The sequence below is a fragment of the Tigriopus californicus genome, chromosome 12, assembly GCF_007210705.1.
Source record: "Tigriopus californicus strain San Diego chromosome 12, Tcal_SD_v2.1, whole genome shotgun sequence".
In the NCBI taxonomy this organism is placed as follows: Eukaryota; Metazoa; Arthropoda; class Copepoda; order Harpacticoida; family Harpacticidae; genus Tigriopus; species Tigriopus californicus.
This window is the reverse complement of record NC_081451.1, coordinates 2,604,308-2,620,386: the sequence shown is the minus strand read 5'-3', so window position 1 is coordinate 2,620,386 and position 16,079 is coordinate 2,604,308. Positions and strand designations below refer to the sequence as shown.

Below are 16,079 nucleotides of genomic sequence, written 5' to 3'. Positions count from 1 at the left end.
GTTTCCATGAGAACGATCGGGTTGGAGAATCGAACCGGGGACCTTCCTCATGCAAGGAAACTGCGCTAACCACTACACCACGTCTCCTCCCTAAAAAGGTTTGGCCCGAATNCCCGTCCATCATGAAAGTTTCTAACATCTCGGATGGCCAGCAGACGTCAAAGATGCTTTTAGCTGGATTCTTCCCCACAGTCGTCTCGTCTCCTCTCGTCTCACCCGTCTCATCACGGTGGTCAAAAAGCTTGATCAAGTTTTGAGAAAACTACTTGAATTCATCTTTTCCAGTTTTCTACGGCGCAAAATCATAGTGATTAATTTTGATCCAATTTATTTATTGAATCCAAGCCCAGACTAAACGGTCAAATGCCTAAAAGCTAACAGGATTTGTTTGTATATTTTTGACAACTTTCAAAAAGCCTTTTCATCCACTGTGGTAGTCGTCTCACTGGTGAGACGAAAGGGGTAAGCTGATCATCCAAGAATCCAGCTTGTAACATACGGATTTGGCAGGGAGGAAGCCCAAACATGGGTTAAACCATGGACCTTTTAAGAAGAGGACACGGATTTTGCTTTTGACTTGAACTCAGGTGGCCAAGGTGAGGGATGAATTGGAAGCCACATCTTTCCTTGGCCTTAAAAGAGAAATATCGCAAAAAATATTGCCATTGCTTCAATCCATATTGTTTGAACTGTGTTGCAAACTAAAACAATGTATTTGATGTCAAAAATGATATCCCTGCATTCTCCTGCTTTCTTTGGTTTTCCCGCCAAATAGACTGATCTACCGGTCGAGGGGAGAAGAAGTTGTCACATTCTGACCTAGGGTGCACCCAGTTGGCACCCTGTTTGCACTCAGTAGGCAAGGCAGGTGGGCAAATCGGCAGGTAGGCAAGTGGGCAGGGAGGCAGGGAAATTGGCAGCCCAAGTTGACTGAAGCTGGAAACCTAAAATCCGAGGGGAATGAAGCAACTCTCGCTAACGCTCCCTGAAGGGACGGTGCCTACGTAAAGTCCAAGACATTGAAGCCTTGTTCGTGATCAGTGTCAGTCTCATCATGCCAAGGACCTGTTGTTACCCGGGTTGTGAGTCGGGTTACACCCCAGAAAAAAGTGTCAATGGCCACGGCGAGAGGATTCGATTCCATTTGTTCCCCACCCACGAAGAACTGAGGCTCAAATGCGAAATGGCCATTCCAAGAGACTCCTAGACACTTTGAGCTCTCTGATTATGTGCAAGAGAGCCAAGACAGCCACGAAAGGCGAAAGAAAAAGCGAGAAGACACCACCCTCAAGATCCTCAGACTGAAGCCAACAGCTTTTCCGTCCAAGTTCAAGAACCTACCAAGTATGTAAAAGATGTTATTGATTGTCTTTATAGAGCTCAGGTCTGGAGCCAATTTTCATTTTTAGAGTACCTTTCAACCTGCCCTCCGAAATCACGATCAGGTCTCTCAACGTCCTCGAAACGAATTGAAACTCAATTGGCTAGGCATGATGCCGAGGTTGCTTTCTTATTTTCATCGGATCAGATTTTTTCTCTTGATGAGATCAATAACAAATGGAGGGAGTGCGAGAACCAATACCCGGATACTGCCATGGTACACAGATCTTCTGTTATTCATTTCATTGGTCTCATAGAGGATGAGAGTGCTCCATTGAAGCTGTTGTGGTCGGTTTCGGTGAATGTTTTGTTGGAAGTAACCTTATCTGTCAATGGTTCGGAAGAGAACTCTGTGGAAGAAATTGCGATCGTTGTTTCAAACAAATTCAAAGACAGGAAAGTGAACACGTTCACAGACCTCCTGAATCTTGTAGTTTGGGCCAAGAATAGAGCTTCGGTTAAGGATTGTAAGTGTATTCTTAAACGGTGTGTCAAAGAGCTCCATGATTTACTCCCAACGATGACCGAAGACAAAAGCAAAGAAACTTGCATTCATCTGTGAACAAATAAGGCTTTTGAACTCCAGGTGATACTCTTCAGAGCTGATGTCATTGGCAGCGATATGGCAGTTCACCTCACCAGCCCTGTACAAGCCCATCGTAAGAGAAGGTTGCCTCACACTCCCAGCATCTGATACTGTCAAAAGACTCTCTGCTGCAGTCACCATGGAGACGGGATTGGCTCAGTCATCATTGACCTACTTTGAAGAAAGGATAAAAAATCTTGGGGATCGCGAGACAATTGTGTCTCTGATTTTCGACGAGGTTTACACATCAAGAAGGGTTGAACAAGCAGGAGGCAAGATTTTCGGGCTTTGTGAGGGTGAGCAAGTTGCCAACACCATCCTCGTCTTCTACGTTCATGGTTTGACCAATAGCTACCGAGATGCGGTGGCTCTCATTCCAATGGCTAAGATTGATGCTCAAACTCTCAAGGACCTTTGGCTGAAGGTGTATGATGATCTGACCGAGCTTGGGTTTCTCGTGGTAGCCACCATTTGTGACGGTCGTGCGTCAAATCGCAAAATGTACCAACATCTGGCCACTAATGAAGAAAAAGACATGGTTAACGTCAACGGCCGAGATGTCTTTTTGCTCTTTGATCCTGTCCATGGCCTGAAGAACATGTATACTAATTTTCTGAAAAAGAAAGTATTTATGTGTCCCAACTCTCCAATACTCTTCTTCCATCCTTTGGGTGGTCTGAGTGGCATACACAATAAACAATAAACTTTGGAACCAAAGTGGTCAAGGCCAACTTTAAACACATTCAAGACCTGTTCTACAAGACGGAGCATCGGAATATTGTCAAAATTGCGCACAAATTGACAGACCGAGTCCTGAAGCCACTTCCCACTGAGCGATCAAATGTGGACCTCGCTTGCCGCCTTTTTGACGAGTCAACCACTAATGCTCTCAGATTCTATGCAACCGAATTAGAAGATGAGGCGTTGATAGCGAGTGCAAATTTTTGTCATTAGTAAGGCAATGGTTCTCTGTGTTGAATGTGCGAACTCCCTCCATTGGATTTCGTAAACGAGACCCCTTCAAAGTTCCAATTGACTGCAAGGACCATGAAAATCTCTTGTTCTTAGAATATTTCGTCCAATGGTTAGAACTGTGGAATGAGGAAGCTCCCAGATTAGAGTGCCTGAGCCTTCTGGCCCTGACTTGTCTAGTTCAGACTTCCAGAGCAATGCCAAAGCTAGCAAGGCACTTGCTTGAGATGGAGGGGTTTTCATATGTGCTCCTCGGACAAATAACCTCTGATCCAATCGAGAGATATTTTGGTCGATGGCGCTAGATGGCTGGAGCCAATTCCTATCTCTCAGTTCGCCAATTTTTGGAATCCGAGAAGAGGATAAGAGTCAAAAACCTTCTGAAGTTTGATGGTCTGTCTGACCTCGCAGGACTTAAAACAAACATTCAATGAGGAGCAAAGTAAAAGATCTGCCACTAAATTCTCAGATATTGCCACTCTCGTCACCAAAATTGAGGATCTTGAACAAGATGAACCCAGACCACAAATGAATGAAGGAGATGCCAATGCCCATTTCTATGTAAGTGGATATTGTGCCAATGGCCTATCGAAGAAAGTGCAATGCTTTGAATGCTTTTCTTCTCTGGTAAAGTCAAAGACCCCACCTGAAATCGATTCTCTTGATCAGGATGGCCTTGAAGAAACTGAAAAGGAAAACCATGCCATTCTAATGGAGACTGTAAATAGAGGTGGCTTGGTGACACCCTCAGACAGTGTTTTCGAGGTGTGCTTTCAGGCTTGGATGTTGATGTCAAAAATCAAGGAGGTTCCAAGGTTGAAAGCGATGCTCCTGTCATTCAGTGCTCCAAGAGATCTGTTTGTAGCAACATTTCTCAATCTTCACGAGGACTTGGATTGTTTTAATAAGCTTCAAAGCTAATGTGAATGTCAAGCAACAACCAATTCAACTTTCTTGGAAAAGCTACTCATGAAGATGTAAAACATCACGACAAAGAACATGGTTGGGCAAATCAATAACACTATTCATTATTCAGGAAAGAGAACTGTTGTTAATGCTGCATCCTAAAAAACATGAGAAAAGTGTCCAAATTGTGTTCAAACTGATAAGAATCCTTCGATGCTGTCCAATATTTTATTTTTTTATTGTTTATTGTGCATGCCACTCAGACCACCCAAAGGATGGAAGAAGAGTATTGGCGAGTAACATAGAATGAAATAATATATAGAATTTAAATGAAGTGCAAGCTGAAGCATCATCAAGTTATTACTTGGTCTGGCAATATTTCAAAAAATCTTGGAATAAAATCTGGTTGATTTGTCGGGAAAACTCAGCAAAGGAGAGACACTCTCTCATTGCGAGTGGTAGGATATTCCACGCAGGATAAGTTCGGACGAAAAACGAATTTCTTTTGGCGTACGTTTTCACAAGGGGGAGCCGCAACAATCTCTGACCTGCCCCTCTAGTAACCGAGGTGTTGTTGGCGTTAGCATCACCCAGTTTGGACTTTTGAATCCAGCTAGGCCCGCTGGCCTCAATATAATATTGCCGAAACAGACGTAAATCGAATCTCAGTCTTCTGAGCTCAAGACTGTCTAGGGACAGTCGACTCAGTCGATCCTTGTAAGGCACATTCTTGTACCCACACCAGTGATTTCGTAAACCATCTCTGTACCCTTTCGATGACGATGATACCTTGACGAGCCCAGGATTCCATACTGAGTGGGCGTACTCAAGAACCGGTCTAACATAGGTGGAAAACGCTTTTGCTAATATTATCGGATCTCGGGTCGCGAACCGTCTTCGTATCCTACCAGACAATTGATTAGCGTTTCCAGATATCTGAAGACAATGCGAGTGGAATCGCATCAGCCTGTCGACGTAAATTCCCAAATCCTTCATAACATTGACATTGTCCAATTGAATGTTGCCCCAACTGGTAATGGGGACCACAGTAGAATTCCCACATCGCATTACTTTACACTTCGAAGTCTGAAATTCCATTCTGTTCTCGAGTGCCCACCCCAGTGCATGATCAAGGTCTGCTTGAAGTTCGATAGTGTCGTCTTTGATTGTAATCTTCCGAAATAATTTTGTATCGTCAGCAAAGTGCAACATCGGAGACCTAATCTGTTGGCCAAGATCATTGATGAAAATGTTGAGTAGGACTGGACCAAGAACGCTCCCTTGGGGCACACCTGAATCCACACTTGACCAACCAGAACAGTGCCCGTTTATTTTCACTCTTTGTCGCCGGCCTGTGAGCCACGACTTGATCCACTCCCCTAGAAGACCCCCAACACCAGCATTGCCGAGCTTTCTGCAGAGTAGTAAGTGATCAACCTTGTCGAATGCTTTCGAGAAGTCGAGATATATCACATCAACTGGGAGGCTCTCTTCGAGAGCATCAGTCACGTAACTTTGGAATGTCAAATGATTGGAAACGCATGATCTGCCAGGTCTAAAGCCATGCTGAGCAGAATTTATCCACTGCCGTGCTTCTAAGGAACGCACGACAACTTTTTTACGACCGTTTCCATCAATTTACATGCCACACTAGTTAGGGAGATAGGCCTGTAATTGCTTGGACTTTTTGATGAACCACCCTTAAACAACGGGATGACGTTGGCTAATGTCCAATCTCTTGGTGTACTACCAGACGTCATGCACATCGTGTACACAATGACCAAGGGACGTGCGACGGATAATCCCAGCTCGCGGTAAACTCTTGGCGGGATGCCGTCAGGGCCGGGGGTGGCGGAGGGCTTCAGCTTGGCTATGGCCTCTATAACATCGTTGACAAAGAAGTTGACAGTGGATAACTCGCATTTTTGTTCGAATGTAGGCCATAATATTTCGTCATTTGGAGAGTTAAAGACTGATCGAAATTGCTCGTTTAGAAGATTAGCCATTACGCTTTCGTCGGTGACTAGGTTGCCTGACGAATCCAGCAGCGGTCCCAGAGGACTAGATGAGCTTCTCCCGGAATAGACGTAGTTAAAGAATATTTTCTTGTTTTCAAGCTCCAAGAGACTTTCTTCAAAAGTTCGTTTAGCGAGTCGAATGTCATTTTTAACTTTGATTTTGTGTGAAATAAATTTTCTTTGATTTTCAATAGTCGGAAAGGCCATCTTCCGTTTCCACAATCGATTTCTCTTATATGTCTCAAGAAATATATTTGAGTAACTTCAACCAATCCCTTACTTTGGCCACTCCCAAATTTTTATCCGTATCCTCTTCTTTAGAAATCCTTGGTTAAACCGATACCGGAGCAGCAAAGACGGTGCTTCCATTTTCAGCCATGCCCAAGGAAGTCAATATTCGGCAATCCTTCACAAAACTCAAAGCGGCCAACAATACTTCGTTAAAGAACTATGGAGCCTTCACTTTCTTTTCATCAACAAGAAGTGGTCCTCGTACGCTTATAGATGCCATCATTTCTTCTGATAGTTGGATTACCCCTTGCGGGCTGGAGGGATATTATGGCTGTTAAATTCTAGTCACCGATATTCAATTTCTATTTACACATCAGATACCTTTCGTACCTTCTCTGAACACTGTACAGTCCCAACTTTTTTAGCCTCTCCCAATTTGAGAGCTCTCTCAACCCTGTGATGTTCCTAGTGAAACATCTTTGGACTTGTTCAACCTTTTGCAAACCTGCTGAACTCATTGGAGCCCAAATGGGTGAGGCATATTCAAGATGTGGCTGGACAATCGAATTGTACAGAGTTAGCATCGTGATGCTATCTCTGGACTTAAACGTACGATATATCTAACCACACATTTGAAAAGCCTTACCCACCTTCAACTGGATATGCTCATCGAACTTTCCATTATTTTGGAGGACTACACCTAGATCTAGAGTAGATTCGATCTAAATCCGCAAGGCTACTGGGATCTTGGCCATTCCTACGAGAAACTAACTTTGTACCGTCAGCATAAGAAGAGAGACTGGCAGTAATACTAAGCTTTTGAAGCGGGGCAACGAATAGTATAAACAAGAGGGGCCCTATGATCGAACCCTGCGGAACACCTGACTTGACATCATGTATGTCACTAAGGGATCCCTCAACCTTAACCAATTGCTTCCTACCAGAAATGAAACTTTTTAACCAATTGAGAACCTTGCCTTGGATCCCAATCTCATGGAGCCTGTTAACTAAAAGACCATGATCTACCTTGTCAAAGGCCTTGGCAAAGTCGAGATAGACTACATCAACTGATTCATGGCTCTCTAGTCCCTCAATAACCTGCTCAATATGGTCAATCAGTTGGGTAACCGTGCTAAAATGTGCTCGGAACCCATGCTGGCTAGGAGGAAGGACTTCATGAATGTCAAGAAATTCAAAGAGTTTGAACTTAATGATCTTCTCAAACACCTTCGCAATATTCGAAGTGAGAGAGATCGGCCTATGGTTACTGGGGAGCGACTTATCTCCCCCTCTAAAAATTGGAACAACATGAGCTAACTTTAGTGAAGATGCAAACTTGCCCTGATCCAAGATGCAGCGCATCAGGTACGAGAAAACAGGAGCAAGAACCAGTGAGCATCTCATCAGAAACTGAGATGTCACGCCATCAGGACCAGGAGAGCTCGAAAGCCTCAAGTCCCTGATGGTCTCTAAAGCATCTTGATCTGTGACTATAAATTATCAACTTTTCCGCATGGGGGCGTATGTCTATATGTTAGAAATGACCTGCACACTAGTTATGTAAAAATGTCTAATTGAGAAATAGAGGTCTTAGTTTGTCATCTTCAAGGGCTTGATCTGTCTATTGTAACAATGTATAGACCCCCTTCTTGTTCAGTGAGCTCTTTTATGTCAGCTCTCAAATTCACTGGAAATGAATTGGATAAGGCAGTTTCCTCGAAGGTTTTCTTTGTAGGGGACTTTAATTTTCCGGCTAGCGTTGTAGAGTGGGAGGCTAGTCCTGATGGGTATATTCCCATTTCGAAATCGACATCTCAGTCGTTCGAAAAGGTGGAAGAATTCGCGATCTTGCGCAATTTCTCCCAGCATGTTGGTGTAGCCACTAGAGAGAATAGCGTTCTCGACTTGGTCTTTTCCAATGACCCTGATCTGATCCAGTATGTCCATGTGACTCTTAGTAATCTGTCAGATCATCATGTTCTCGAGATAGGGTCGACCATTACTCAAGAACCGGCGTGCTCTAGAATAAAACCGGTCAAAAAGGTCGGTCTGGCTAAGTTCAAGTTCAAAGATGAACATTGGCCGTTGATTATAGAAAGGTTAGAAGAAATTGACCTGATTTCAATTCTGAAACAGGAATCGTCCATAGATGCAGCCATTGATAAGTTAGTTTCAGTTTTTAAGTAAGGTTGCTCCAGTCTAGCAATCTCTGAATGTGTTCCGATAGGTGGTACACGGACAAAAATTCCAAAAAATAGGAAGACTTTGTTCAAAAAGCGTTGCAAACTAGCAAAAAGGCTGAAGAGCACTTCGAATCCAGTAATTGTGGCTAGTCTCCAAAGAAAGTTGGAGCAACTGGGTACAAATCGCATCTCAAAATATGCGCTCACGTAACCATTTGGGGGTACCCCATTCACCAGAACATTTTAGTCCACGGGAACGGCGGTCCATTTGCTGGTCCTTTTGAGCCGGATCACAATGACCCACGGATTTGGAGTGACTACGAAGGAGCAATCAAGGTGATTGCAATTATCAATAACACCGATTGAGGTGACGGATGACTTGCCACCTCCGGCGAATGCAAGCTGGAGGCCAGGACCCACGCTCCACTTAAATGGTGAAGAGGAGGAGGACTGTGTGCGTTGAGAGATGGCCATCAAGAAGCAGGCAATCTCTAGATCACTGAACCATCTCAGTGGGTATATCCTAACGACAAGGATGAGATTAAGGACACTATTACAAATGAAAGTTGTTGAGATCGAAATCTGGTCGATCAACTCGAGGCTATCACCAGAACCCACCTTAGGACAAACGTTAAAGAAGACAAACAAGTGCGCACGGATGAATATCTTCATGAGCAGAAGAAGAGGGTGATGGTGGCCAAAGTCAATGTGATGGATCACCTGGAGCGCAGTGAAGACAAGGAGTCGACGAGGTTTGGACTAGACTAAGAAAACCACAGGATTTTCAGAGCCACTCGACTTTCATATGCCACTCGACAATGGTTGTTGGGAAATTAAAGTCCCCCGTTATCAGGAAACGGGAGCATGTGGCTTTTGCCAATTCCCTCTAGATAAGTGCAAGCCCGTTGTGAAACGAATTATTGGAGCTTGAAGGTGGTCTATAAACCGTCATAAACCTTAGGTCTCAAGTTTGTCATGGACTATTCATATTGCTACCTTTCCATTAAAAAATTAATTGGGGTGGCTATACAATCATTTTTTATGTACACGCATACTCCACCATGAGGGAAGATAGTATTTTCTGTATAAATCTTTATTGCCACTCTTGGTCCTGTCAAGCGTAAGAATAATTTAAAAAAACGGACTATAAGCACTCTACAAACATTGTTAATAAAAGAAAGCAAAATGTCAACACGGTGAAAGCAATTAAATAGTTGACTAGAAAGTGATATTACAGTGAGTATGACTAGTTTTGCTCAATGCGCATGAAAGAAGTGAAGAGGGTGACAGCAGGCAGTGCAGACACAGTTAAGCAAAGGTAGAGGGCTCGTTAGAGAAGCGACACACACAAGATTTCCGAGATATTTTTTGCCTCCCTCGCGGCTGCCTGGTGTGTGCGATGGGGATCGGCTTTGAACACATTTAGTTACGTGATTATCAAAATCAAGTTCCAAATTCAGGGAGCCGGTGAGTTGATGGCTCGTTTGTCTCCTTAGGTTGAAACTGAGTAACGTATGAGAAGCCGATCAGCCCGACACCCTGATGCCCAATTACCAAAATGTGTTCAAAGCAAAGTCTCAAAAGGCTTGGTTGGAGTGACTTTTCTCTGACAAGCCCTCTAGGTAAAGGTAAGTGATGAAATTCTTGGCTATTGCAAAGAAGAGAATGGGCCAGATTGAACAGATTTTTTGTCAGCTCCCGTCGTTGATGGCATTTGGCCGGGAGCCGGACACAGGTGCGTGAGAGCCAATAGTCCAAAGGGATGTCGGGCCAAGGACAATAAGGTGTTAACAAGTCATTGGCCGGGAGGGACAATTTGTGTGCGGACATCACCTCCAGAAAGGCCAGGACGCTAATCTTGCCACCTCGATGGTGAGGGTTCAGCCACGTAGTCTCCTTGATCGAGATATAATTAGTACACTTATCACACTTATAAATAATGGTTACTACAAACGCAACCAACTTATCTCCCTTGTATCAACATTACTGGGCCAGACAACATATGCAGATATGTTGGTGGTGTGTGAAAGCACCTCATAAGCGCCACAAAACATGAAGAACTTTTCGGATGCTATGAGAGGAAACTAAATTCTTAAATAAAACTTCAGGGCATTAACATATCGAGGTCAAAACGCTTGATGAAACAAATGCAAAAAAAAAATATTCCACATTAAATACAACACAAATCAAAACAATACAACTGCATTGACCAGGTTCTTGTAGTCCGCAGTCCCTGTAAGGGTGACCGCTCTATTACGAAGACGGACAGTCAAAAGGTTGACCCAACCGTTCATGCCTAAAGTTATATGACTTATTTATTTCTGGTCGCAAGAACACGAGAAATACTGTACAGTTTTAAAATTTTATGGTTCCTGTTGATCGACCTTACGGATTTTTATATTCCACGTCTCATAAATATATTATAGTGGAACACCATTTGATGAAGTCGTCCTCGAGAAATAATAGCGACTAATAGAGTGATGATGATGACAGAACGAGGCGCCAGCGAGTCCCAAGACAGCCATCAATAAGTAGACAGGCCCAAAGTTATGGACCCGATTAAAGTGCAGTGTGCAAATCAAGAATGTAACAACTCTAATCAGGATTCCCGAACATTAACCGTAATAGAATTGGCACATAAAGAGATGTACCCATTTAACAAGCCAGCACCGCTGCTAACCCGAAAATTGCGGAGTCTCTTTTGATTTCCCCCCACTAAGAATATGCCGATCATAAGTTAGGGAAAGGCAAAACTAACAAGAAAAGGCCAAGATAGCGGAACTGTTCAGTTGGTATTCATAACCAGCCTTGCTATCAACTCCTGTTCAATAAGCTTCCAATTGTACATTAAGGCTATCTCGAATATATTCACTGAGCCTTTGGACCATTCAGCTTTCAATCATTTCGTCTCCGGTCAATTCGGAGTCGCTATCCAGTTCATCACAATATGTTTCACAATGTCTTTGTGCTTCTTTGGATTCATATTTGTTATTACTGAGTAGAGAGATTCAACTTCTTGATTATACTCTTCTCTTTAGCTTTGTTTTCATCCTCCCTGATGTGGACAGGCAGTCTTTCCCAAATTTCAACAATTCTGTTAATAATTGACTTCTTGGTTGCTTGGGGAGGGTAGGCTCTGAATGATCTTTGGCGCGTATTCTTTTCACCCACATGAACCTCCATTCGTCCGGTTGTAAGGGGATGATTTAACAAGTATTTTCCACAATGCCAAGCCAGTTAAGCTATCACACGCATTGCAATAACGTCTACAGAAACCTGGTTTGTTTTCTGTAGAATCTATTTAAATTCCACGTGTTTTATTGTTGGTAATATGCCAGGGGTATGGATCAAATTCTTAGCTCTTTAAGCGAGGAGGCTAAAGCTTGCCTAGAGCTTGTTCCCCATGGAAACTATTGTGGAACTATAAAAAAACGGTTTTCTATAGGGGCGCTCCAGACTTTGGTAATTGGTACTAACCACCTGGTTTTGCCAAGAGACGATGACGCACTGCCAACGCTAGACATCATGACAAGCTCATCTCAGAACGCAAAACCATCGGAAGCAGCGGACAGTAGTGAATCTATTTCACCTGCGTTAATTTCAATTATCTGACCTAGTCTAAATTTGCAATATTCACCGGAAGCGACCTTGTCCCGATAAGAAAAGTGGGTGTTTGCTGAACCATCCTAAATGGTGTCCTGTGATAATTAAGCATGGACTGAAAAAACATAATAAAAGGGGATATGACAAGGAAAACTGACTTTTTCCATCCCTACATGTGCATTAAATCCATGAAATTCGGGAGTTGTTATAACCCCAAGTGTAAGGCTGTCCATATAAAAGGAACACAACGAAGACGCCCAAACCCTGTGAACCATAGCACCCTGGCACATGTTTCAAATAATGTCGTCTTCCCCATTCCTCCGCTGACAATTAGCTATTCCGCATGCCTCCCAATTGGGGCCCAACTGAGCGAACCATCACGGGCTGACTACGCCAGTGTGACGAGAGCCTCCCTTTCTCCCCCTCCTTCACACCCGACCGCTGCATTTCATCATATATTTCATAATTCATCATTTTGTACAAATCAATAGTCCAGCCGCATCTTGAAGACGCTTTCCCAATCTGAGCCCCCATGACCGCTGGGGGGTTATATAAGATTGAACGAGTACAAAAGAGTTTCACAAGAAATATTGACGGAATGTCTATGAATGTATGAACGTTACTGTAGTGAATAATTATGCGTGACCTACTTTCTCGTTGTTTGATTTATGTGCCAACGCAAACCAGAAATACACTTCGATCTTAACTCTTGATCAGACTACATGTCTTCCGTCTTAACCCACTCGATACGATCATGCGATGGCGCAGTCGGTTAGTACGAATCTATGATGTACTTTCCGTCTACGGCTCATCACTGATCCCCTGTTCACCGTATACTTTTGTGTGAGAATTTGTGTGAGAACCACCTGTGTGAGAACCACCTGTGTGAGAATTACCTCCTTCAACTCCAATCCATCACAATTTTGTGGTGTTGATCTTGGACCGTCAATTTCCCGGGGTGACAATTCATCGTCAAATCCGCCTATCCTCTGAGTCTTTCTCCGTCATGTCTGACCGAGAAGCTATTGTGGTTTTGAAAGCCTTCAAAAGGGCTTCAAGGCCTCTCTTACTCAAGCGAGGAACGTGGCCGAATCCGCTTTTAGCGACTATGTCAAGGGTGAGCATCCAGCATTGTTGGAAAGATTTGTCGACCATTGGGACGAACGACTACAAAAATATCTGAATGCAGAGGATCAGATCATCTGCCATCTTGGTCTGATACGCGAGATGCAGATCCGGCCGTGGAGGAAAATCTTCAGGCTTTCTTCAAAGCCAAATCAAAGTTGATTGGGTTCCGGAAAGATGTGGAGGCTTCCATCCTCCGAGCTGAGGTTAATGATCGTCGATATTGTATCTCCCACAACAGCATCCAGGCAGATCCGGAGAAGATGGCCGCGATTTCAAGGTTTCCTCCTCCTGAGGACTGTTGGGATTTGAGATCGTTTCTTGGGCTCGTGAACCAATTAGGCCAGTTCTCAAATGAGATTGCGAAGACCGCGGAACCATTGAGAGGTCTGTTGAAAATGAAAAATGTTTTTATATGGCTCCCCGAGCACCTGAGGGCATTTGAACACGTCAAATCCGTTCTTACCTCTCCCCCCCGTTTTGGGAATGTTCAAGCTGGGAGCCAAGACCGTCCTTCAAACGGATGCATCCAAGTTAAAGGGCCTTGGGTTCGCACTCATGCAATTACACGAGGGTGAGTGGAAACTCATTCAATGTGGATCTCAGTTTTTGAAGGATGCCGAGAGTAGATATGCCATCCTTGAGCTTGAAGCTTTGGCTATCGATTGGGCGATAAAGAAGTGTCGAATTTATTTGGCAGGTTTGGAGAATTTCGTCGTTGTTACGGATCACAAACCATTGAGAAATATTTTCAATGATCAAATGCTCAATGCCATTGAAAATCCTCGAATTCTCACTTATCGCTCCCGTCTCTCCTTTTTCAAATTTTCGGTGGAATGGAAGTGTGGTAAGGAACATTACATTCCGGATGCCTTATCTCGAGCGCCCGTTGGCAATCCAATGGATGAGGACGACGATCCCGACAACCATGGTGGCTTCAATCTCCAAATGGCCATGGTCAAAGCGGGAGAAACCAATCTAAATTTAGATAATCTATCTGCTTACGCCGGATCCTCACCTGAATATGGAGCATTGCGATCCTCGGTGGAGAAGAACACCGTGATTAAGGTGAGATCCGGATATGTTTCACTCTTTAAAAAGATTGCGGATGAATTATCCATTGACGGCGATCTGGTTCTTTGTGGGTCTCGGGTTGTTGTTCCTCCACCTGCTATCAAAAAGATTCTATTGTTACTTCATGCCAGTCATCAGGGCGTGGAACGAACGAAAAGGAGGGCGCGTCAAATTTTATTTTGGCCAGGATTTTCGTCTGACATTTCGAATATGGTTGAGAATTGTCGCGAATGCGCGTACTTCCGACCTTCTCATCCTCCAGAGCCCTTTTTGGCGAAAGACCATCCCTCTCGTCCATTTGAGATGGTTTCGGCCGACTTTTTTTCCTATGGAGCGAAAGATTATCTCGTCTACACTGATCGATTTTCGGGATTTCCTCTCCTAAGTCGCTTTTCTTCCTCTCCATGTGCCTCATCTTTGATTCAAGAAGTTTGTGGCTTCTTTACCGTCATGGGCGTTCCCAACGTGTTCCGTTCTGAAAATGGAACGCCTTTTGCTAAGTCCTTGACTCAAGATTTTTTCCGCCGTGGGGGGGTGGAATGGAGGCCGTCTTCACCTCATCACCCGCAGTCCAATGGGCACGCTGAGTCAAACGTGAAGAGCTACAAGTACCTCCTCGCCAAGCGCGGAGGGGAGTGGGGATCAGAGGAGTTCATGTCCAGTTTATTGGAACTCCGAAACATGCCTCAATCGGATGGCATGTCGCCATCCCAACGATTATTTGGTCGTCCACTCAGGTCGAAATTACCCATTCACTGAAAAGCCGTTTTGCCTGAATTTCAGATTTCCTTGGACCAAGCCAATGCCCGGCGTCTCCATGATGATTCGATTTGGAAGTCTTACTTCGACCGAACCAGTCGTGCTCGGAAGAAGATTCCACTGGGCCAAAGTGTAATGGTTCAAAATCCGGCCACGCGGCGATGGGATCGGCATGGTCTAGTTGTTGACAACAAATCGCCGAGACGTTACGTCATTCGTCGACCCTCTGGTCGGATATTGGAGAGGAATTTAAGATTCTTGCGTCAAGCTCCTTCCAGTTTCTCCAATCAAGAGGATCTCGCCCCTGATGATTCTGACCCCAATGACGATGCTATACCCAGACGATCAATGCGCCAAAGACGTCAAACTATACCATTTCGAGCATAATTTATATTTTATAGTTCAGAACTGCTTTGGTTTCTTCTCTTTTAAAAAGGGGAGTTGTGGTGAATAATTATACGTGACCTACTTTCTCGTTGTTTGATTTATGTGCCAACGCAAACCAGAAATACACTTTGATTTTAACTCTTGATCAGACTACATGTCTTCCGTCTTAACCCACTCGATACGATCATGCGAGTTACCTAATCCTTTATGTGTTTAAATGTCTCCATTCCCTTTGTCCTAACCCGGGAAAACGTCATAGCGTTAGCGAGAGACGAGGTATTTCTTGTGAAATGCGCCAAAAACTCAATCACTTGGATAAAAAGCTTGTCAGGGGCTTAAAATCTTCTTTTGTCTTAAACCGGGCACCAGCTTTGTACAACTTGCTGCCGTGCTCTCTTAGACGATTCTATGCATTAGATGACCCGTTGATCAGTTTTAAACGTATCTTAGATCGGTTTTTGTTAACGATCCCAGACCAGCCTTACATTCAAGGGTGCCCTAGAGCGGCTAATTCAAACAGTTTACAGAAATTTTAATTTGGATGATCTTTTTTCATATAAGGCATTGCGCGTTAAGATGAATTTCATTCAGTAAGCCGGACTTTTTTATGCATCATGCTTATAAGAGATTCTACCATCCCCTTGAGCCGTGAAACAATCCCCTTTCTGAACGTAAGTGACTTGTAGGGTGTATCGGAAGTTTCGTTTGATTGTTGTAGGCGGGCATATGTAAAATTTGGGATTTACGTATTCGGTACTTGTCTGGATGGAGTGGATGATGATAGTATGGGGGAGGGGGAACAGAAGATGAAGGGAACATCAGGGCTATAGTTTGCTTTTGGTCAGGGGAGTTAAC

General features: G+C 43.9%; 2 protein-coding genes across 2 annotated transcripts in view; both read left to right on the top strand.

Annotated features, from left to right (window-relative positions):
* Positions 1–2,178, top strand: part of LOC131892183 (uncharacterized) — a 10,325-nt gene extending 8,147 nt beyond the window's left edge. Inside the window, exons 3-4 of the mRNA XM_059241967.1 lie at positions 1,171–1,344; positions 1,410–2,178. Of these exons, the coding sequence (XP_059097950.1) occupies positions 1,171–1,344; positions 1,410–1,942 (707 nt within the window). The 3' untranslated portion in view covers positions 1,943–2,178. The remainder of the gene's footprint in view (positions 1–1,170; positions 1,345–1,409) is intronic.
* A 10,400-nt stretch (positions 2,179–12,578) lies between these two features.
* On the top strand, positions 12,579–15,367 carry LOC131891571 (uncharacterized). Its single transcript, XM_059241181.1, has 2 exons — positions 12,579–14,072; positions 14,862–15,367. Exons 1-2 carry the CDS (start codon positions 13,491–13,493, stop codon positions 15,222–15,224), a joined length of 945 nt encoding a protein of 314 aa, XP_059097164.1. The 5' UTR covers positions 12,579–13,490; the 3' UTR covers positions 15,225–15,367.
* Positions 15,368–16,079: the final 712 nt, after the last annotated feature.

What these genes read in the sequence shown, in the direction of transcription:
- LOC131891571 (XM_059241181.1), top strand. Translation starts at nt 13,491, where the DNA reads ATGTTCAAGCTGGGAGCCAAGACCGTCCTTCAAACGGATGCATCCAAG. An exon ending in AGAAGAACACCGTGATTAAG is followed by an intron (nt 14,073 to 14,861) that starts GTGAGATCCGGA and finishes CCTGAATTTCAG; the next exon opens with ATTTCCTTGGACCAAGCCAA.